This window comes from Mastigoproctus giganteus, chromosome 11, assembly GCF_048544385.1.
Source record: "Mastigoproctus giganteus isolate SK-2022 chromosome 11, ASM4854438v1, whole genome shotgun sequence".
Classification (NCBI taxonomy): Eukaryota; Metazoa; Arthropoda; class Arachnida; order Uropygi; family Thelyphonidae; genus Mastigoproctus; species Mastigoproctus giganteus.
The window spans coordinates 23251040-23273943 of NC_143585.1; the positions used below are offsets into that span (position 1 = coordinate 23251040).

The 22904-nt window shown below is 36.8% G+C and overlaps 1 protein-coding gene across 1 annotated transcript; it reads right to left on the bottom strand.

Annotated features, from left to right (window-relative positions):
- Window positions 1-21461: 21461 nt before the first annotated feature.
- On the bottom strand, window positions 21462-21968 carry LOC150077780 (uncharacterized). The gene has a single exon (XM_090384363.1). The coding sequence runs from the start codon at window positions 21966-21968 to the stop codon at window positions 21462-21464; it is 507 nt and encodes a 168-aa protein (XP_090240489.1).
- Between the last annotated feature and the right edge of the window lie 936 nt (window positions 21969-22904).

The window sequence follows — 22904 nt, forward strand, 5'->3', positions numbered from 1 at the left end:
TACCACCAAAGTGCATCTGCCTCTTTTGCTATACTATCAGTGCAGTGGCCAAATATCAAGGCAAGGTCTGAAGCGCGGAAATTTTTCAAAATGGTTCTTGGTTGCAACAGCACAGAAAAACAGGCAGATACGGACCCGGTGATAATTTCACTATAATACCACCAAAGTGCATCTGCCTCTTTTGCTATACAAGTGCGGTGGCCAAGTTATATAAACTGACCCTATGGAAAGAAATCCCAAATAAAGTTTTAATATCAAGGCAAGGCGGAAATTTTTCAAAATGGTTCTTGGTCGCAACAGCACAGAAAAACAGGCAGATGCGGACCCGGTGATAATTTCGTTACAATACCACCAAAGTGCATCTGCCTCTTTTGCTATACTATCAGTGCAGTGGCCAAATATCAAGGCAAGGTCTGAAGCGCGGAAATTTTTCAAAATGGTTCTTGGTTGCAACAGCACAGAAAAACAGGCAGATACGGACCCGGTGATAATTTCATTACAATACCACCAAAGTGCATCTGCCTCTTTTGCTATACAAGTGCGGTGGCCAAGTTATAAACACTGATCCTATGGAAAGAAATCTCAAAAAATTGTTAATATCCAAGGCAAGGTCTGAAGAGTGGAAATTTTCAAAATGGTTCTTGGTTCTTGATTGCAACAGCACAGAAAATCAGGCAGATACGGACCCGGTGATGATTTTATTACTATACCACCAAAGTGTATCTGCCTCTTTAGCTGTGCTTTGGAAAATATTTAGAATCTATTTGTGTAGATTCTAAATCCAGTAAAAATTGCCAACATCTATCGTTTAACTAATACTTTTATGAATAGTAAACTAATTTACAAACCTAACTATCCATAAAAACAGCTTTTAGTGTTAACGAAAATCCATTTAATTAACTAAATTATATTAAAAAATTTAGTTTAAAAAAACTAATAAATCTTTCTACCAAATGTGACAATTTCTACAACTTCGAAATTAACTGCTATTCTGTAGCAGATGCCTCGACGACTCTCTGTAAGCAGACTTTTCCTACGTAAATGGATGAGTATGAATCTAGTCATGATTTTGAAATACATGAACCAGATAACATACTCATTCTTTGAAGAAGGAATTCCGAAAAAGACACTTCTAAACTACAGAGAGTGAATGCTATACGGTAAAAAAGAATGCCAAGGAATTCAAATTCCGAAGCACACTTCAACGCTAATAAATCTAAATTCTAGTGCTTTACCAAAAATTCCACGTGCTGCCACTGACCACTTCTAAGAGACAAATAAGAAAGGAAAGCATTTGGGAAATAATTCGGTTCTTATTTATACAAAATCTCTATAGTTATTGAGGAGTGTCACATCAGAAACACTAATATCTATTGGTGAAAGGATTAGCATACTAATGTGGTCTAATTTTTCTATTGGGTGACAATGTTTTTTGGCACCCTCCCAACCTTCGCACTATCATGACGTCATGTTCTTTAAGATCCTGTTGGAAATATTTGATGATTCGAAATTCTCGAATTGTTTGTCGATTTAATTATGATATAAGACTTAAAATGTGTATTTTTGTGCAGGCCTATTCAATTTAGTACAACATAAATCCACATATTTTGATTGCATTCAAGAATTTAAATTTAAGTTTTAATTCTTGAGTGCAATCAAAGCAAACCGAAGAATTAAACGGAAAGAGTTGGGTGGGGGTTTCAAATTTCCGTTTAGTGGCAATACACCCCAGGTCAGAAGAGTAGGTAAAGTTCCATTGTGCCATGTATGCTATTCACAGTGACTAATTTTGCTGTGAGGGAGTTATCTTCTATACCAAACCACAGAATGGCTTGTGATTCAACAAAGTCAAAGTTCCTGTTCCTTAGAAATAATAAATACAGAAAAATAAATTAAACCGTAGAGTAATTCAAGCGTTTACTATATTTGAACATTCATAGCCATTTCTAATATATTTTGACGAATACAAATTGTAATATTTTCTGCGTTGCAAAATAATCGGTCACATTTTCAATTCAATTCCATATTTTGTTTTTTTTTCGCATTCATTTGACGATTTATCTAAAAAACAACAACAAAAAATGTATGGTACCAGTTATGACAATGCAATGGCCCGACTTAGTTGCCAAATTTAAATGTTTATACCCTGATTTGAATATTCTCCTTCTTAAATATTCGTACATGAAAATAATAACCACAGATTAGTTGCTGTTGTTTTGGTATTAGGAGCATCGGCAACTAAGGCCATGATGCTTAATGTGTATTGTCTGTAAATTGCGTGCGTTCTGAGATCGATTTTCTGTTTGCTAGGCGAAAAAACAGAGTTTTTGGGAGGAAAAAACCATGCTACCATCGCCTGAGACCTACTAACTCAGCCACGTTGTGAAAAACGCCCATACAAATGCTTCCCGTCATCAACGGGATTCAAACTCAGGTCTAAGGACCAAAGATTAGTAAGTAAATCTGTCATTTATGCAAATTCAACCAAATTTCGTGTCCACGAAAACAGACAAAAAAATAGTATTTGTTTCAAAAATCGATCTCCAAATGATTAGGTGCTGTGGGTTATAAGTGATAATACTGGTCGCTAACAACTCATAAATAAATCTGCAGCCATTGTCATTCCACTGCAAGACCAAGTCCCGCGTAATATCATCACTGATGATATTATGCGGGATTTGAAATTTCTTGAAAGACAGAAAATATGTTTTGGTTCACTATGATGATTTTTTTACGAATTCGCACACATGTGAAATTGTTAATTGCTTCATTTGTGCTGTTGGTGCAATCGTGATTTGGTGTCTCCATTCAGATGGTCCATTCCTCATGCAAGGAATACTTTAAAAGTTTTGCTAATTGATATGTTCAATGGCTGGTGAAGCAAACAACTTTTTGTTTTCTCCATTCAAATTGAGTGGAATGGTTAACTTCTAAAGCTTTTTTTTTTGGGAGAGCCACTTGCATGATTTGATTATACTTTTCATAGTCACTTCTAAAAGCATCACTGCATAATTTAGTATAATCTTCGCATCGTAAGACGCAGGAAATTCAAAGTTATCCTTTTATTTAGTATTGTACTCAGCGAGATAATCCCCCCCCCCCTCTCCACACACACACACACACACACACTTTAAGTCCCCTAGTTAACTTCGCCAGCAAACAACATGGTGCCATAACCCGGCTCTATCAAAATAATCCTCAGACAGGTGGAATAAATCATTCTGTTAGTTATTTTAGAAATATTTATAAAATATACAAATTTCCTTATTTAATATTTCTAATTTTTATAGAAGTGCATGAACTTTGCACACTTAGTATTGTACTCAGATTTCGATATCTGTTTATTTTAACAAATTTTTGTTTTGGAACTGCTGGAGAAATGGAGAAGGGAATGACAGTTTTGAATTTTTATACATATTTCTGACAAACAAAAGTTCATTAATGAGCATAAGCCATCGGGTGATAACTATAACTATCGGACCTGTTTAACTACTGTAATGTAAACAAGCAAACACTTTTTTCAAGGAATATAAGTCACATGAAGTACCATGCATCTTTGACCTCTATAATACTACCATTTTAAAATGCATTCATAATTTTTTTGAATTCCCAAGAAGTTTGAAACTCTGGGATTGCTTTGAGTGACCGGGGTTCAAGCCTGTGACTTCTCAATACAGTACGTAGTGTTAATTGTATTCTCTCTGTCTTCTAAAATCTTCTGATCGTGTGGTTAGCCTAGAGCAGTGGTACGCAAACTATGGGGCACGATCCCCAGAAGGGTCGCGGCAATTTTTAAATAAAATTAGTTATTGTGTACATAAAAGCTAAAAAATCCGTTGTTAAAATTCCTTTTTGAAAACTGTAGGTGGAGAGACCTTATTACTCGAACGAAATCTGAGATACGAATGAACACTATTTATTTTTTAGGGTTGTTTCACGTGTGATGCAGGTGGTTTTCTTACTTATTGTCTATGGACACACACAGAAAGCAGCTGAGATACTTCTCAGTACTACTGATTTGCTGAACCATAATCCCTTTAGCTTTTAATTCGTGCTTCCGGCAGCCAGCAAAAATTTCTGATATTGCCCTAAGGCCAGGGGTGCGAATATGCGGTGACAGTAAATAGCAAGCCTGTTCCGCATCTTTATTGTGCTTCGCAATTCAGTGTTTTCATTATTCTGCTACTTTTTATATTATGGTTGATGAAAAATACCGAAAAATACTGAATCCTTTTCAAAAGCATGCCGACACCATTTGTAGTTCCATTTGGCTTTCTCTTCGAGACGAGTATCCAGAATTATTGAAAATGGAGATACAAACATTGCTAACTTTCGAGTCTACATATTTATGTGAGGTTGGGTCCTCAAAATTAACAGCTATAATAACAAAACAGTGTTCCAGACTTGATCCAGAAGATGACATGAGATTAGAACTTCAAACATTGGGCCAAATATGGACCAAATATTATCGGTTATTAGGGTCATCCTTCTCATTAATTGTTTTGTTTGGTAATTGTTTCTTAATCTTAATTGAAGAATAAGAATTTGATTTGTTGTTTTTGCTATATTCAATTAAAATATTAAACAATTATTTTAATGTGTAAATTAAAATGGAAACAAGTTTTTTATTCCTTTCTCAGTACTGGAATAAAAATTTCTACTACATAATTTATAAAATGCCATTTTTCTTCTCTAAAAATCTGGTCATCCTACCTCGGGGTTTACACTGAGGGGTCGCGAGCGAAATAAGTTTGCGCGCCAGTATCCTAGATTATAAACAGAAAATTCATTTATTTAATTTATGATTCCAGCAAATATTGACACCCTAAACAATCCAGAAGTTTAATTAGTGGGTAGTCTGACCTGTCTAATGCAGCTGTGTGCCGGAAAAAAGTCCTGAGGATCTTATTTCCAGATTAGCTAAGCCCCAGATTAGTTGCTAATTCACAGAACGCGAGATTTTTAGAATTGTCTGCAAATTCGGAAAATTTTTAGGGATATAATGGCTCCCAAACCAAAGCTTCTCTTATGTTTTGCCTGAAGACAGGAGTTAGTAAAATCTTGAAATGTTTCCAACAGTATGATGCATGCAGATGTAGTAATACTTCAATCTGAAACAAATTAACTCAAAGTCCAATCTCTTTATTCCTTTTAATTTTCTAATAATAGTATTAAGGAAATAATTACCAGGAATAAAGGAAAAGAAGATTTTAGACGGATATAAGTATCCTGAGACCTAAAGTGGTTCTTCTTACCTACTCCCTTAATAAAATCGGGTTGTTAGGATGTAATATTTTGTAATATTAGAATGTAATCATCCACGAGGACTACTGAGGGAATAAATTCTTGGTAGTGTCAAAGGGCTACTTCACTGAAATGTGGAATTTCAACGTCTACATATCTCTTGGTCTACGTCTACATCAACGTCTACATAACTCTTGGTTCTTGTTCCTCTTGTTCCTTGGTTCTTGTTTCTCAATCCAGCTGATTGAGAAGTAACGAAAATTAATTTTCGTGACTTGAACGCGTAGTAGAAGGGCAGGAATGCACTATTATCACGTCACGTGAATCTCGTCATGTCCCTGTCACAGAGTAGTACTCTGTGGTCCCTGTTTAGTGTAAACTGTGAAGTCGGTTGGACAAGAAACTAACGTAGGTTGGCCAGATTAAAAATTTTATCTCAAGGTACTCATGCTTATGTTTGGGGTATTCATTCCTCGTTTAGGGGTACTCGCATTATATCTTAACATTGAGCTAAATACTCGCTCACTCGTGGCATTTGAGTGAGTCAAAGCAAAAACAAAATTAATATTTTTTTTCTGTATTACGTACTTTTTATCCAAATTTTTATCCAAACATTTGTGGTATTTTTGAGGCCTTTTGACTCAATATTTCTGAGGAATGATCTCAACAGAACATATTCTTCACACAGCAAATCGATTTGGGAATTTTAAATAAAAAGTTTGTTGCCTGAGCCTTAAACCATTACAACGAAATAAAAAAGAAGTCAAGTAGAATGTAAAAGGTTACAAAGTAAGCATAATATAAATATTATGTAACCCCCTTTGTAAATAGGATAGAATGTTGTTTTTTGAGTCTTTAAGGGTGCATTTCAACAACTTTATCGTCAATTAATTCTTTCTTCCTAAATAATCATCTCGACGGGTTGTTTTATGAGTTCTGCTTTTTTCAAATTCCTCATTTCAAATGTTAAAAAAGGGGTATCTTGGAAATTTTATTATAATTCCAAAAGGGGTACGTCTGGCAACCTGTAACGTTGTATACGTGTCATTCTCTTTGAGGAAGCTGAAGCGAAATGAATTGCCACAGTTCATCCTCCTCTTCAGATTTTGAAGATTTAGAAAATGCATGCGCTTCTCTTTATTATTATTATTATTATTATTATTAGCCATAAGGTGCAAGGAAGCCTGACGCTTATGCTGCACCAGCCATAAAAAAAAAAAAAAAAAAATTCTCAAGAGAGAGAGAGAAATAGAAGGGAATCGCCAAGAAAGAGAAGAATGATGATACCCAGCTCAGGACCCTGGGTGTGCCAAGCCCATACTCACCAGATGTGAGCCCCTGGGACTTATAGCCGAGAAAACAAAAAAGAGTACGCAAGTAAGTTAAAATACTGCAAGTTTAATTTTGAATGACTTTTCTGTCAAAATACGAAACAAAAAAAAAAATAATAATAATGAAATTTAATAACAACAAAAAACTACTTCTCAACCCTAAAAATTGAGCTTGTTGTGCAAATTGAAATGATCGACTTGTTCGTCCTCTCAATTTGTAATTCTGTTGGTCTATTTTCCTCCTTTGGCCAATTTTGAGTGTCCCTGTGACTGGACATTTGCGGTGAGTATGCCAAGTAGCTGGTTGAAGTTAAGGGTGCTTCGGAAAGGCACAGGAGCAACGTCCTTGAAGTTGTTATTTCTTTTCGGATATTCTTACTTGTGCGCTGAAAACAGATTATTTACTTAAAATTTTATTTTCTATTAGCATTTCCTCTTGTCAAGCGGTCACTTCTGACGAAATTTCTGTTCGAACAGAAAAATCTGAGCTCTTGACAATGTCATTCGGCCTTGACCCCCGACGTGTTATCTTGTGAATACAGCCAATCACAACACTGCGTCTCCTAGCAATACAAGAATGCCCACCAGCCCCACATTTGACTTTAGATATGTACAGTATACGAGTGAAGGCTCATGTCCTCGGGAGCCTTCACGAGCCTTCACTCGTATACATATCTAAAGTCAAACGAGGACATGTCATAAATACGCTCGTTGCATTAAGTGGACTGTATTATCCCAACATTTTTCCTTTTTATTATCCCAAAATTACACAAGTGGACGTCATTCCTCTAATTGAAAATCGATGATAGCAGATTATTTCACTAATTTTCGAATTTTAAGGAATTTGTTTCTGAGAAAAAGAAAGATGATAACTAGGGAAACTTGTTAGTCCATAGAAAGTGGAATAAATAGTTTAATAAATGCAAGAGTTGCGAGGAAAGTTCCGAGCTTTTAAATATTGCTCAATATACATTTTCTATTTTTGCCCCAATGGGAACGTAGAGCGTGTATTTTCATTAATTAGCAATCAATGGACAACATTAGAAATAAAATGGAAACAAATACTGTGAATGGTACTTTGTTGGTTACTGATAATTTGAAAATAGATTGTAAAATATTTTATAATTACTTACTTTGAAATCCAAACTTACTGAATGTGATCGGCAGTAACAATAAATATGTACTGCGATTTTTTAGTAATAAATATAATTTTTAAAATGACCTCGTTTTAAAAACTAAAAATGTCCTAGTTTTTGAATTCTAGATCTGGTATAAGCAGACTCGCCTAAAGGTTTCTCTAAGTTGACCTGTATAATTACAGCTGGACCTTTTTTCCAACAATCTCCTAGTCATCCCCAATCTTGCTTAGTGGATAGGCTGATCCTGTCTAATGCAGATTGTTCACCTTTCATAGAAAAGGGTGTATACATATGCGTCATCCTCCAACATTTGGGTCCAGACAAAACATCCATAAGAAAAAACTCCCTGGGACAAATAATAATACGAAATTTTAAAACAATATTTATAATTATTATTTGTAGTTATTTAAGAATGAACACTTAAAGAACACTCCTCTGAGACGCAAAATATTACATTCATTATATGTAATACAAAGTTTGCAATACAAAGGCATTATAAGTATTTTATTCCACCTGATTCTGTGACCTACGGCCATCAGAAATTCCTCCAAGGTTTTGCTCTCATTCACATAGTCCAGACATAGGTTCTTCAAACGCTGTTGATACTTCTTTGTGGCACGTTGGACTAGTTTTCTTGGAGGCTCACTAGGAGAATCCTTAATCAGGGCTGTTGATACAAAGCCCGATCCTTTCTAATACTTTCAGTGACCTTTCAGATGGCCGGGTGGTCAAGTTCCACAAGCCCATAGAAAGCAAAATTCCAACTCTCGCGTAGGTTGTTGGTGCGTCCTCCTCATCGATGGTTGCCTGATGGACATTCCATAACTGTGGTGGAAACGGGGCAGGAATCGTTCTCATGCATACTGGAGAAAGTATTCAGTCAGGAAGAGCTGGTGGCTGGATGCGCAGAATGTGCCGAATATTAGGTGCTACTGAAATAGTCCAATAGACCTTCCAGTCGTTCAACAAACTTGGAGGAATTTCTAAATGCCATAGGTCACAGCATCGGTGAAAGTAAAATGAACTTTACCTTATTATTATACGAAACTAATTAATTAACCTTTATGCTTAATGGGATTTTCATTATTGTGCTTTATTTGTTTAGTTTTCATAGATACGGTCTGAGTAGTAGTGATGGCACATTGAACCAAACTGACCAGGGGGGTGCTCTTCCTCTCCCCACCTCTGACGCCAGGTGGCGCTGCCATCGAAGCACTTTGAACCGATTTTGTCTGCGGGTGGTCTTCCACCCTCCCTCTCCCCACCTTTGCCGCCAGGTGCCGCTGCCACCGAAACACTTTGAACAAAACGTGACCGGGGTTGTATTCCACTCTCCCTCTTCTCACCCCCGCATGGTTTAACATGTCTTATGACGTCATAATCCTTTGTGGTAATTCTTTGAATTCAAAGAGTGGGTTTTGTTCTCCCATTTGAAGGTGATGACGTGTTTTTTGTTTTTTTTTTAATTTTGCTGCTGAATGGTAGCACGTGTATATTTTAAAAAGAATTTTAAATGAGAAGGCAATTTTAAACATGTTATTTTTAGGCAATAAATTAATTAGTGCTATTTTGAATTGTTGTTTTTACTTTAAAGTATTCATGAACAAATCAATGGTATTATTTGAACATAATTAAAGTATTCATGACCAATATTTTTAACCAATGATATTTTTTAAAGTATTCATGAACAAATCAAAAGTATTATTTGAACATAATTAAAGTATTCATAAACAATATTTTTAACCAATGATATTTTGTCGGTTGAAAGTGATTTTCAATATAATTTTTAAGGAAGACAGAATTATAATGAACGAAGTCTTTTATTGAACACTGTTAACAAAATTATTTACAAAAGAATCATTATTCTGAAAAAATCTTGAGACAGCTCTCTTTTCAAGGACAGTCCACAATTCCCCCATTACAAAAAGTATGAAGGGTACTATAAAGGAAAGTATCTTCTGTCCCACATATGTGAGACACAGACAGCAACGAAGAAATTTTCCTCGTAACCAGATGAAAGTTCCCAATCTTCACCATACATTTCAATGTGATTTAGCCAATATGTCAAATCTGGCTAAAGCAAATACTGTAATGGTGTTCATTTTCTTCTCATGTGTATTGATTGCTTTTCACGAAATGGTTGGGTAAGATCATTAAAATTTAAACATTCACAAGAAGTAGTTAAAGCTTTCATATCTATTTTTAAAGAAGAAGTACCATTTAATATTAATAGTGACCAACATCGAGCCATGATTGAGAGTCTTCTAGATGAGCATAAAACCCACTACACTATTATTATGGGAGACTTCAATGCTAAGGTTGGGAAAAGACAAAACAGCGCAGAAAGGGGAACAATAGGAAATTTTGGAATTGGTGAAAGAAATGAAAGAGGTGAAAGACTTGTGGAATTTGCAGAATCTCAAGGATTGTCAGTAATGAACACTTTTTTCAAGAAAAGGGTGAACAGAAAGTGGACATGGAAGAGTCCAAATGGATTAACTACTAATGAAATCGACTTCATCCTCACTAACAGAAGATATATTGTGAATGATGTTACCGTCCTGAATAAGGTAAATGTTGGAAGTGATCACAGAATGGTAAGATGTACACTTGATATAGATTTAGGAAAGGAAAGGAAAAAACTGACTCGAGTAAATAATACAAAGGTCTTTGAGATAACAGAAGAGGAGAAAAAGCAGTATGTACTGGAACTTAAGAACAAGTATGAGCTTCTGCAGACTGCTGAGGACCAAGATATCGACGAGGAATATTACAACTTTCTGAAAGTGATAAAGCGCAACAAACCTATAGGGGAAAAAGAAATCCAAAGAAGAAAAAATTAGTCAAGAAACACTTGTCATGATGAACCGAAGGCGACAAATGAAAAGCAAGAAAAACACTGACAGGGAGAAAATTGAGTATACTGAGTTATGCAAAGCCATTAGAAAGAGACTCAGAGAGAACATAAGAAGATTTAACACAAGAAAAGTAGAACAAGCATTAAGGGAAAACAAAGGATTTAAATCAGCAGCCATGAGCAGTAATACAGAAAGACAAATGATACTGAAACTGAAGAATAGCGATGGTGTATTTATAAACAGCAGAGAAGGCATAATTCAAATAACAGAAGACTACTATAGAGAATTATACAAGGAGCGAGGGAATGATACCAGCAGTAGGGAAGATGGATTGCAAAGTAGCAAAACATACGACATACTCAATATTCTTCCTGATGAGGTAGAACATGCATTGAAGAAAATGAAGAATCAGAAAGCCCCGGGGGAAGATGAAGTTACTGTAGAGTTGTTAAAATTGGGAGGAAGAGACATAACACAAAAAGTGGCAAGGCTCTTCACAAAGTGCATTAGAAAAGGTGTGATGCCTAAGCAGTGGAATAATGCAATCATAGTTTTGCTGCATAAGAAAGGAGATAAATCAAAAATTGGAAATCATAGACCAATTAGCTTGCTGTCCCACATCTACAAGTTGTTCACAAGGGTCATTACTAACAGATTAGAAAGAATACTTGATGAGAATCAACCGCAAGAGCAAGCTGGCTTTAGGACAGGATTCTCAACTATGGATCACCTTCACGTAATATCACAGCTAATGGAGAAAGCAAATGAATATAAAACACCATTATGCCTGGCATTTGTGGATTATGAAAAGGCATTTGATTCCATACAGCATAAGGCAATGTTTCGGGCACTGGAAAGACAAGGCATAGATACTGCATATATTATGATTTTGAAGAAAATATACGAGAGTGCTACCTCCTTTATTAGACTAGACAAAGACAGTAGGAAATTTAAAATTGAGAAAGGAGTTCGACAAGGAGACACAATATCTCCGAAGCTGTTTACTGCTGCCCTTGAGGAAGCTATCAGACGATTAGACTGGTCGTAGAAAGGAGTCAATGTGAACGGAGAGTACCTAAACCATTTACGATTTGCAAATGACATTGTGGTCATTAGCCACGATCCCAACGAATTAGAGGAAAATCTTAATCAGTTATGCAGAGTTAGTAAGGATTTTGGACTAAAGATGAATATGGCTAAAACAAAAGTAATGATGAACAAGTATGCCACAGAAAGGGAAATAATGATTGAAGGAGCAGTAATTGAAAAGGTGGAGTCATATACTTATCTGGGACAAGTCATTAGCTGTAATAATGATAAATGGCTGGAAGTCAAGAGAAGAATAAATTTTGGATGGATAGCATTCAGGAAATATAGTCACATACTGAAGAGCAATATCCCAGTTTGTCTGAAACGTAAAATAATGAATCAATGTATACTCCCCACCATGACTTATGGAAGTGAAACTTGGGCACTCACCAAAAGAATGGAAGAGAAGCTAAGAACTACACAGCGAAGAATGGAACGAATCATATTGGGAATCAGACTGTTAGATAAGAAGAGAAACACATGGATTAGGCAACAAACTCAAGTAAAGGACATTCTGATCAAAACTAAAGAACTAAAATGGTCTTGGGCAGGACACATAGCTCGAAGACATGATGACAGATGGACTAAGAAAATAACAGAATGGTATCCAAGAGGAGCTACAAGAAAACATGGAAGACAAAGGCGGAGATGGATAGATGAAATTCATGAGTTTGTGGGTAGTAAATGGATGGCCAGTGCTCAAAACAGAAGGAACTGGAAAGTTCCTGGAGAGGCCTTCATCCTGCAGTGGATTGAAAATGGCTGATGATGAGTGACCAAGGGAAGGAATTTACTAATAACCAAGTGCGTGCATTATTCAAATCTACAAATATCTACTTTTACACTACTAGAAGTGAAAAGAAAGCTTCTATGGCAGAAAGATTTATTCGAACATTAAAAGTACTTGGGAAGCGTACAGTGCGTGGCCAGAGACAGTTACTTGTGAAGTGGCTTGGATACCCTGCATCCTACAATTCTTGGGTACGAAGCAAAGATGTTTTACCTAACCCTACCAAGTAATGCAAGTATGGACCTGCATCCTGATAACACCCAATCACGTTTCAAAGTTCAATTACTCCGGGAAATTAATCTGAGTGGGTGGTGGCACTTTCTGAAATCCACCTACCAGGAGGGTGGAACAACATCACAAAAGGATACGATGAATTTCATGTACTTCGCGATGATTATGACTCTTAACAAATTTTACATGTGCTTTCTTTAAAGTATAAAGATTATCAACATCTTTTAGATGAGTTGAACAGTGTTCATCCCCTTGTTTCATTTACAGTACACACGAAGACTGATGCAAAATATCAATTTTCAGTGAATGTGCATGGAAAAGGCAAAATACAATTGCCCGAGAAACTAGTAAAATTATTTGGACTTCAAAAAGCAGGTGTACGGGGAAAAGGCTGCCATGACCTTTGATAGGTAATACACTCTCATCTACAGGTGAGAGTGTATTACCTATCAAAGGTCAAATTTCTTTCGCCCCAAGTGCAAGAGATGTTGTTTTTACTCTTGTTACTGGTGGGAGTTACCAGATGTGTGTGTGTGCTTCCACATGGAAACTATAAATCCATCTCTAGTATTCTTGATGCAATGATGAGTGTGTGCCTAAGTTTAAGTGGAAATGTTAATTCAGACGATACCCTGACTTTACATATACCAGAAAACTTTTCATTAGTGTTTCCACAAGATTCCCCAGGTTTAGGTCTAATGCTAGGCTTTCACCAGATTGGCACTAAATTGAGTGGAGTTGTCAGCTGGAAGTACCCTGCAGATATAAAACGGGGTGTCTCAGGCCCCACCCCACATTTGACTTTAGATATGTATACGAGTGAAGGCTCATGAAGTGACAATAGTGTGTTTCCGCCCTAACTGACGTATTTCTGTAGGATTCGTTTGTAATATTCATTATTAATTTTGAATAAAAACAAGAAAATACCAAGGCGATATTCAATTAGTAGAGATTTAACAATATGCAGAATATTCAAATTTTCAAAAAAATGGAGGCAAATAATATCTAATATACATATATTTTTAATCTTTGAAGAAATATTCAAGCAGAAATCAGAAATATATGCTCTTGCGCAAGTTTTAAATTTCTCTCGTTTAACGGTTTTTTAAACCTTCTCAAGGGACTAGTTGAACGTATCCTCAAAGTGACGATCTGACATTTGCTTATCGAGTAAGAATCGAACTTCGGAGCACAATTCCATTTATTTCTAAAAAAGAATCGACGAGTTCCTTATTGGTCCAGTTTGAGTGGTGAAATTTTTAATGACCCCATAAATATTTCTAAAACTTTCAAATTCAAATTTCATGATACTGTACAGGAGTACAGTTGTTGCATGTGGACGGACTGACAGGCAGTGGCGGATTTCCGCACAGGCGCACGAGGCGCGCCTGGGGCCTCTTAAATCGAGGGGACCTCGAATCTCAGGTCTCAAAAAAAAATTAAATTGTTTCATTTAAAATTTTTACCCGCATCTTTATTACCGTTACTGAATAAAACTATAATTTAAGATGAGAAGTTAGTAAACTCTTTTTTTTTTTTTTTTTTTTTTTAATGTAAACCCCAAACACGACAGGTGTTAGAACCTATAGTACTTAGTACCGTGCTTGGGTTGGAGGTTGAGAAGACGAAAGAAGATATTTGTTGACATTCGGCTTGAACTTCTGTAGATTGTAATTTTCAGGAAATACGTATGAAGGAAGGTTGTTCCAGAAAACGGCAGTTGAATGAATAAATGAGGAAGATGAGAAGTTGGTTCTGTGGGTTTGAAGTTGGACAGTAAATGGATGTTGGCTGGTGGCGTCACGTATTCGGACAGTTTTGAAAGAGAGAGCAGGAATTATAGAAGCCAATTCAGAAGAACAGTGCCCATGGAAATATCTGTAGAAGAGGCATGCAGCAGAAACAGTACGTCTATGAGACAGCGAGTGGAGAGACTCTGTTAGAGATGAATCATTAATTAACCTAACTGCCCTCTTCTGAATGGAATCAAGAAGTCTGAGAGAGGTTTTGGGGGCACCACCCCAGATGTGGGAACAATATTCTATGGCAGGGTGGATTTGCGACTTATACAGAGTGAGCAGCTGTTTGGAAGAAAAGTAACTCTGAGAGCGAAAGAGAAAACCAAGTTTTTTAGATGCAGAGGAAGCAATATTTGTAATGTGCTTGTGCCAAGAGAGATTAGAAGTCAGGGTAAACCCAAAACAGATATATCATTTTGCCTAGAAATCAGAGTGTCACCAATGATAAGCATAGGAGCAGAAGAATCCTTTTTGCGAGATATAAGACAAGACTGAGTTTTAGAAGGGTTGGAATCAACTAAGTTGTCTTTGCCCCACTGGAGAATTACCTGAAGATCGGCATTTAAGGAATTGGTAGCACAATTTCGAGAAGTTAAACCTGATTGAGCAGGACAAGGTTTCTCAAAATGGAAAGTGGAATGCAATGTGCTATCATCGGCAAAACTACGGATAGGATTTCCAGTCAATGGAAGAAGGTCATTAATATACAAGAGGAAAAGAGTGGGGGAAAGAAATGAACCTTGGGGGACACGAGCATTAGTGGAGAAGTTAGAAGACAGAGAGCCATTTACCATTACCCTCAGTGAGCGATCAGAGAGAAAACTGGATAGCCAATTACTAAAAACAGTTGGCAAACCATAAGATGGAAGCTTGTTTAGAAGACGTTTATGACAAATACGATCGAAAGCCTTTGAGATGTCAAGAACAACTACTTGTGTTTCACCGAACCTTTCCATTGAATTAGTCCATAAATGGGTAACATAAGCCAGAATATCACCAGTGGATCGACACTGACGGAATCCATACTGGTGATCGTTCATCAGACGGAAGGTTTCTAGGTAGTTTCACAGTTGGCGGTTAATTGATTTCTCCATTACTTTAAAAAGAGTAGAAGTAATTGCAATGGGACGATAATTGGATGGGAGGGATTTGTCACCCTTTTTAGGAACTGGCTGGATATGAGCAAATTTCCAAGCAGAAGGAAAAACACCTTTGGAATAAGAAAGTGAAAAAAGCGGCAAAGAATAGGAGTAAGTTCAGGAGCAAAGGTTTTGAGAACAAGTGGAGAAATACCATCGGGACCTAGAGCTTTCTTAGCATCAAGATTCGTCAAAATCCTTCTGACATCCTTTTGACGAAGACCAGAGGAGGCATTGAATGGAGCGTGTTGGGAATAGTGGGAGGTGTTTTACCAAGATCGTTAATGCATGAGTTGAAAGAAAAATGGGATGCTAGCAGGTCAGCTTTATCCTTGGCTGAAGTGACAACAGAACCATCTGGTTTGGACAGAGGTGGGAGCAGAGATGGGCAAAAGTTGCGGCCAATAGCTTTGGCAAGAGATCAGAATGCTCGGCTACAATTAGGGCAAGAAGCAAGTTTTCTACTCTTAGCCTGTTCAACCTCTAGTTTGGACTGGTTAATAACTGCTTTACAATTGTTGCGAGCTTTGGTGTAGGCAGAAAATGAAACTTAAGAATTAGAAACAAGCCAATTACGATATGCAACATTCTTCTCTTGAACAGCCTTAGCACATTTATTGGAAAACCAAGGTTTAGATAAAGGACATGATTTTAAAGTGGAGTGTGGGATAAAGGATTCCAGTCCTGCAAGAATAATTTCACTGACATGACCTGAGCAAACAACACGAAATTGGGAATAGCCATGAGATAAAGGTTCCTTTGGAGAAGAGACAATCACCAAGTTGTGATTTGAAGTGCCTAAAGGACCTCTAACTTCGACTGTGTACTTAGAAAGGTTGTTTGTGAGAAAAAAATCAAGCCTCTTGGCTGTATGATTAGGATTGTCCGGTATTCTTGTAGGTAAATGAACAATCTGTGCAAGATCATTAGTAATTGTAAAAGCCTCAGCATCTCGACCAGCTGGGTCGATATGACTAGAAAATGGAAGCCAGCTGGGGTTGTGAACATTAAAATCACCAAGGAAAATTACCTCACTGTTAGGAAAGTTGGACTGGAGAAAGTCAAGTTGCAAAGAGAGGAAGTCAAAGAGCTCCAAGTGAGTAGTGGAGTTGGGAGAACGGTAGAGACAACAGATGTATTTGACACAATGAGGTAGAGAGATTTTAAGCCAGAGATGATCAAAGAGAGGAGATTCCAAATTGCCAAGTCTCTGACAGGGAATATCAGAACGGACCACCTTTGAGGCGAAAAGAATCATACAGTGAATAATTTGGGCATCTGAGATGAGCAGTAGTTGAATCAACCGATAACTGAGATTCTGTCAGAAAAAGTACATGGGGTTTGGCAGATTGCAAGTGGAAATGGACATCGTTGAAATTAGAATTGAGACCACGTATATTTGTGAAATGAATTAGGAAGTCCTTGGGAGGTTTAAATCTTTTCGCAGATAAGCTTGCTCTATTAGTTTGACAATTCATGGTGTATTCAATAGTAAGAAAAAGTGGGTGGGACATGCTGTATGAAGTAATGAAATTTTTGGATATGGCGTACACATGATAAGAATATACCCAGATCCTTGACATAACGTGGCCTCGACAATGCTCCCCACATACACACTACTCGGACTACTCCAGTCACTATCTGGCAGAGTAGAAGTAGCAAGATTATACACTAGCTGATCCGGACTTACTTTGAAATCCAAACATACTAAGAATGATCGGCGGTAACAATAAATATCTACTGCGATTTTTTAGTAATAAATATAATTTTTGAAATGTCCTCGTTTTAAAAACTAAAAATGTCCTAGTTTTTGAATTCTAGATCTGGTATAAGCAGACTCGCCTAAAAGTTTCTCTAAGTCAACCTGTATAATTACAGCTGGACCTTTTTTCCAACAATCTCCTAGACATCCCCAATCTTGCTTAGTGGATAGGCTGATCCTGTTTAATGCAGATTGTTCACCTTTCATAGAAAAGGGTGTATATATATTGGTCATCCTCCAACATTTCGGTCCAGACAAAACTTCCATAAGAACAAACTCCATGGGACAAATAATAATACGAAATTTTAAAACAATATTTATAATTATTATTTGTAGTTATTTAAGAATGAACACTTAAAGAACACTCCTCTGAGACGCAAAATATTACATTTATTATATTACATCATAAGTCTGCAATACAAAGGCATTATAAGTATTTTATTCCACCTGATGCTGTGACCTACGGCCATCAGAAATTCCTCCAGGGTTTTGCTCTCATTCACATAGTCCAGACATAGATTCTTCAAACGCTGTTGATACTTCTTTGTGGATAAGTTTTCTTGGAGGCTCACTACGAGAATCCTTAATCAGGGCTGTTGATACAAAGCCTTTCTAATACTTTCAGATGGCCGGGTGGTCAAGCCCATAGAAAGCAAAATTCCAACTCTCGCGTAGGTTGTTGGTGCGATCCTCCTAATCGATGGTTGCCTGGTGGACATTCCATAACCGTGGTGGAAACGGGGCAGGAATCGTTCTCATGCATACTGGAGAAAGTATTCAGTCAGGAAGAGCTGGATGCGACGACTGTGCCGAATATTAGGTGCTACTGAAATAGTCCAATAAACCTTCCAGTCTTTCAACCAACTTGGAGGAATTTCTAAATGCCATAGGTCACAGCATTGGTGAAAGTAAAATGAACTTTACCTTATTATTATATGAAACTAATTAACCTTTATGCTTAATGGGATTTTCATTATTGTGCTTTATTTGTTTGGTTTTTCATAGATACGGTCTGAGTAGTAGTGATGGCACATTGAACCAAACTGACCAGGGGGCGCTCTTCCTCTCCCCACCTCTGAAGCCAGGTGACGCTGCCACCGAAGCACTTTGAACCGATTTTGTCAGAGGGTGGCTTTCCACCCTCCCTCTCCCCACGTCCGCCGTCAGGTGGCGCTGCCATCGAAACACTTTGAACCGATTTTGTCTGCCGGGTGGTCTTCCACCCTCCCTCTCCCGACCTTTGCCGCCAGGTGCCGCTGCCACCGAAACACTTTGAACAAAACGTGACCGGGGTTGTATTCCACCCTCCCTCTTCTCACCCCCGCATGGTTTAACATGTCTTATGACGTCATAATCCTTTGTGGTAATTCTTTGAATTCAAAGAGAGAGTTTTGTTCTCTCATGCATTTGAAGGTGATGACGTTTTTTTTTTTTTTTTTTTAATTTTGCTGCTGGATGGTATATTTTAAAAAGAATTTTAAATGAGAAGGCTATTTTAAACAACATGTTATTTTTAGGCAATAAATTAATTAGTGCTATTTTGAATTGTTGTTTTTACTTTAAAGTACTCATAAACAAATCAATGCTATTATTTGAACATAATTAAAGTATTCATGACCAATATTTTTAACCAATGGTATTTTGTCTGTTGAAAGTGATTTTCAATATAATTTTTAAGGAAGACACAGAATTATAATGAACGAAGTCTTTTATTGAACACTGTTAACAAAATTATTTACAAAGGAATCATTATTCTGATAAAATCTTGACACAGCTCTCTTTTCAAGGACAGTCCACAATTCTCCAATTACAAAACGTATGAAAAGTACTATAAAGGTATCTTGTGTTCCAGGGTTAGTGTTGTTTTACCTGCAATAAAGAGAACATTAGAAGATTATTATACTCCTACTGTGGTGGGGAGCTTTGCTAGTGTTAATGCTTTACAAATTACCCAAACATACTGTGAAAGAATGGTTATCAGGAATGGTTGCTGTCTGTGTCCCACATATGTGAGACAAGACAGCAACGAAGAAATTTTCCTCGTAACCAGATGAAAGTTCCCAATCTTCACCATACATTTCAATGTGATTTAGTCAACATGTCAAATCTGGCTAAAGCAAATAATGGTGTTCATTTTCTTCTCGTGTGTATTGATTGCTTTTCACGAAATGGTTGGGTAAGATCATTAAAATTTAAACATTCACAAGAAGTAGTTAAAGCTTTCATATCTATTTTTAAAGAAGAAGTACCATTTAATATTAATAGTGACCAAGGGAAGGAATTTACTAATAAACAAGTGCGTGCATTATTCAAATCTACAAATATCCACTTTTACACTACTAGAAGTGAAAAGAAAGCTTCTATGGCAGAAACATTTATTCGAACATTAAAAGTACTTGGGAAGCGTACAGTGCGTGGCCAGAGACAGTTACTTGTGAAGTGACTTGGATACCCTGCATCCTACAATTCTTGGGTACGAACCAAAGATGTTTTACCTAACCGTACCAAGTAATGCAAATATGGACATGTATCCTGATAACACCCAATCACGTTTCAAAGTTCAATTACCCCGGGAAATTAATCTGAGTGGGAACTGGGTGGTGGCACTTTCTGAAATCCATCTACCAGGAGTGTGGAACAATATCACAAAAGGATACGATGAATTTCATGAACTTCGAGATGATTATGACTCTGAACAAATTTTACATGTGCTTTCTTTAAAGTATAAAGATTATCAACATCTTTTAGATGAGTTGAACAGTGTTCATCCCCTTGTTTTATTTACAGTACACACAAAGACTGCTGCAAAATATCAAGTTTCAGTGAATGTGCATGGAAAAGATAAAATACAATTGCCCGAGAAACTAGTAAAATTATTTGGACTTCAAAAAGCAGGTGTACGGGGAAAAGGCTGCCATGACCTTTGATAGGTAATACACTCTCACCTACAGGTGAGAGTGTATTACCTATCAAAGGTCAAATTTATTTCGCCCCAAGTGCAAGAGATGTTGTTTTTACTCTTGTTGCTGGTGGCAGTACCAGATGTGTGTGCTTCCACATGGAAACTATAAATCCATCTCTAATATTCTTGCAATGTTGAGTGTGTGTCTAAGTTTAAGTGGAAATGTTAATTCAGACGATACCCTGACTTTACATATACCAGAAAAAAACTTTTCATTAGTGTTTCCACAAGATTCCCCAGGTTTAGGTCTAATGCTAGGCTTTCACCAGATTGGCACTAAATTGAGTGGAGTTTTCAGCTGGAAGTACCCTGCAGATATAAAATGGGGTGTCTCAGCCTGAGACACCCCGTTTTATATCTGCAGGGTACTTCCAGCTGACAACTCCACTCAATTTAGTGCCAATGTGGTGAAAGATTCCCCTAAACCTGGGGAATCTTGTGGAAACACTAAAGAAAAGTTTTCTGGTATATGTAAAGTCAGGGTATCGTCTGAATTAACATTTCCACTTAAACTTAGGCACACACTCATCATTGCATCAAGAATACTAGAGATAGATTTATAGTTTCCATGTGGAAGCACACGCATCTGGTAACTGCCACCAGTAACAAGAATAAAAACAACATCTCTTGCACTTGGGGCGAAATAAATTTGACCTTTGATAGGTAATACACTCTCACCTGTAGGTGAGAGTGTATTACCTATCAAAGGTCATGGCAGCCTTTTCCCCGTACACCTGCTTTTTGAAGTCCAAATAATTTTACTAGTTTCTCGGGCAATTGTATTTTGCCTTTTCCATGCACATTCACTGAAAATTGATATTTTGCAGCAGTCTTTGTGTGTACTGTAAATGAAACAAGGGGATGAACACTGTTCAACTCATCTAAAAGATGTTGATAATCTTTATACTTTAAAGAAAGCACATGTAAAATTTGTTCAGAGTCATAATCATCGCGAAGTACATGAAATTCATCGTATCCTTTTGTGATATTGTTCCACACTCCTGGTAGATGGATTTCAGAAAGTGCCACCACCCACTTCTCACTCAGATTAATTTCCCGGGGTAATTGAACTTTGAAACGTGATTGGGCGTTATCAGGATACAGGTCCATACTTGCATTACTTGGTAGGGTTAGGTAAAACGTCTTTGCTTCGTACCCAAGAATTGTAGGATGCAGGGTATCCAAGCCACTTCACAAGTAACTGTCTCTGGCCACGCACTGTACGCTTCCCAAGTACTTTTTCAAGCAGATACACGTTTTCAGGTACCACGTTATCAAAACTGACTCTCTGCAGCTGATGCTCATAAAATGTACCTTCTATCACCTCACCATCTCTCCCTTGAATCTTATATACTACAGGATGCCTTTGATTACCTTGTAAGACACAAAGGGTGACTTTAAACTTGGGTTCCGAAACTTTTGGATGGGGTCTATACAATTTAGCATAAACTGTTTCTTCATTATGCATGGTGACATCGGCAGGTGCCATACCAATAGATCTGTGTACAGTTTCATTATACGTTTTCACTAATTTTTGCAGCACAGGAATATATTTATCATTTTTTGAATAAGTAACCCATTTATAATTTTTTTCTTTTAATGTTCGAATAAATCTTTCTGCCATAGCAGCTTTCTTTTCACTTCTAGTAGTGTAAAAGTGGATATTTGTAGATTTGAATAATGCACGCACTTGTTCATTAGTAAATTCCTTTCCTTGGTCACTATTAATATTAAATGGTACTTCTTCTTTAAAAATAGATTTGAAAGCTTTAACTACTTCTTGTGAATGTTTAGATTTTAATGGTCTTACCCAACCATTTCGAGAAAAGCAATCAATACAAACGAGAAGAAAATGAACACCATTATTTGCTTTAGCAAGATTCGACATGTTGGCTAAATCACATTGAAATGTATGGTGAAGATTGGGAACTTTCATCTGGTTACGAGGAAAATTTCTTCGTTGCTGTATGTGTCTCACATATGTGGGACTCCGACAGCAACCATTCCTGATAACCATTCTTTCACAGCATGTTTGAGTAATTTTGTATGTTTTTGTAAAGCATTAACACTAGCAAAGCTCCCCACCACAGTAGGATTATAATAATCTTCTAACATGTTCTCTTTATTGCATGTAAAACAACACTAAACCTAGAACAGAAAATACCTTTATACTACTTTTCATACTTTTTGTAATTGGAGAATTGTGGACTGTCCTTGAAAAGAGAGCTGTGTCAAGATTTTATCAGAATAATGATTCCTTTGTAAATAATTTTGTTAACAGTGTTCAATAAAAGACTTCGTTCATTATAATTCTGTCTTCCTTAAAAATTATATTGAAAATCACTTTCAACAGACAAAATACCATTGGTTAAAAATATTGGTCACGAATACTTTAATTATGTTCAAATAATAGCATTGATTTGTTTATGAGTACTTTAAAGTAAAAACAACAATTTAAAATAGCACTAATTAATTTATTGCCTAAAAATAACAAGTTGTTTAAAATTGCCTTCTCATTTAAAATTCTTTTTAAAATATACACGTGCTACCATTCAGCAGC

Bases quoted from the DNA above. Each gene is read 5' to 3' on its own strand.
- LOC150077780 (XM_090384363.1), bottom strand. From the start codon at position 21,968: ATGGCAGAAAGATTTATTCGAACATTAAAAGAAAAAAATTATAAATGG.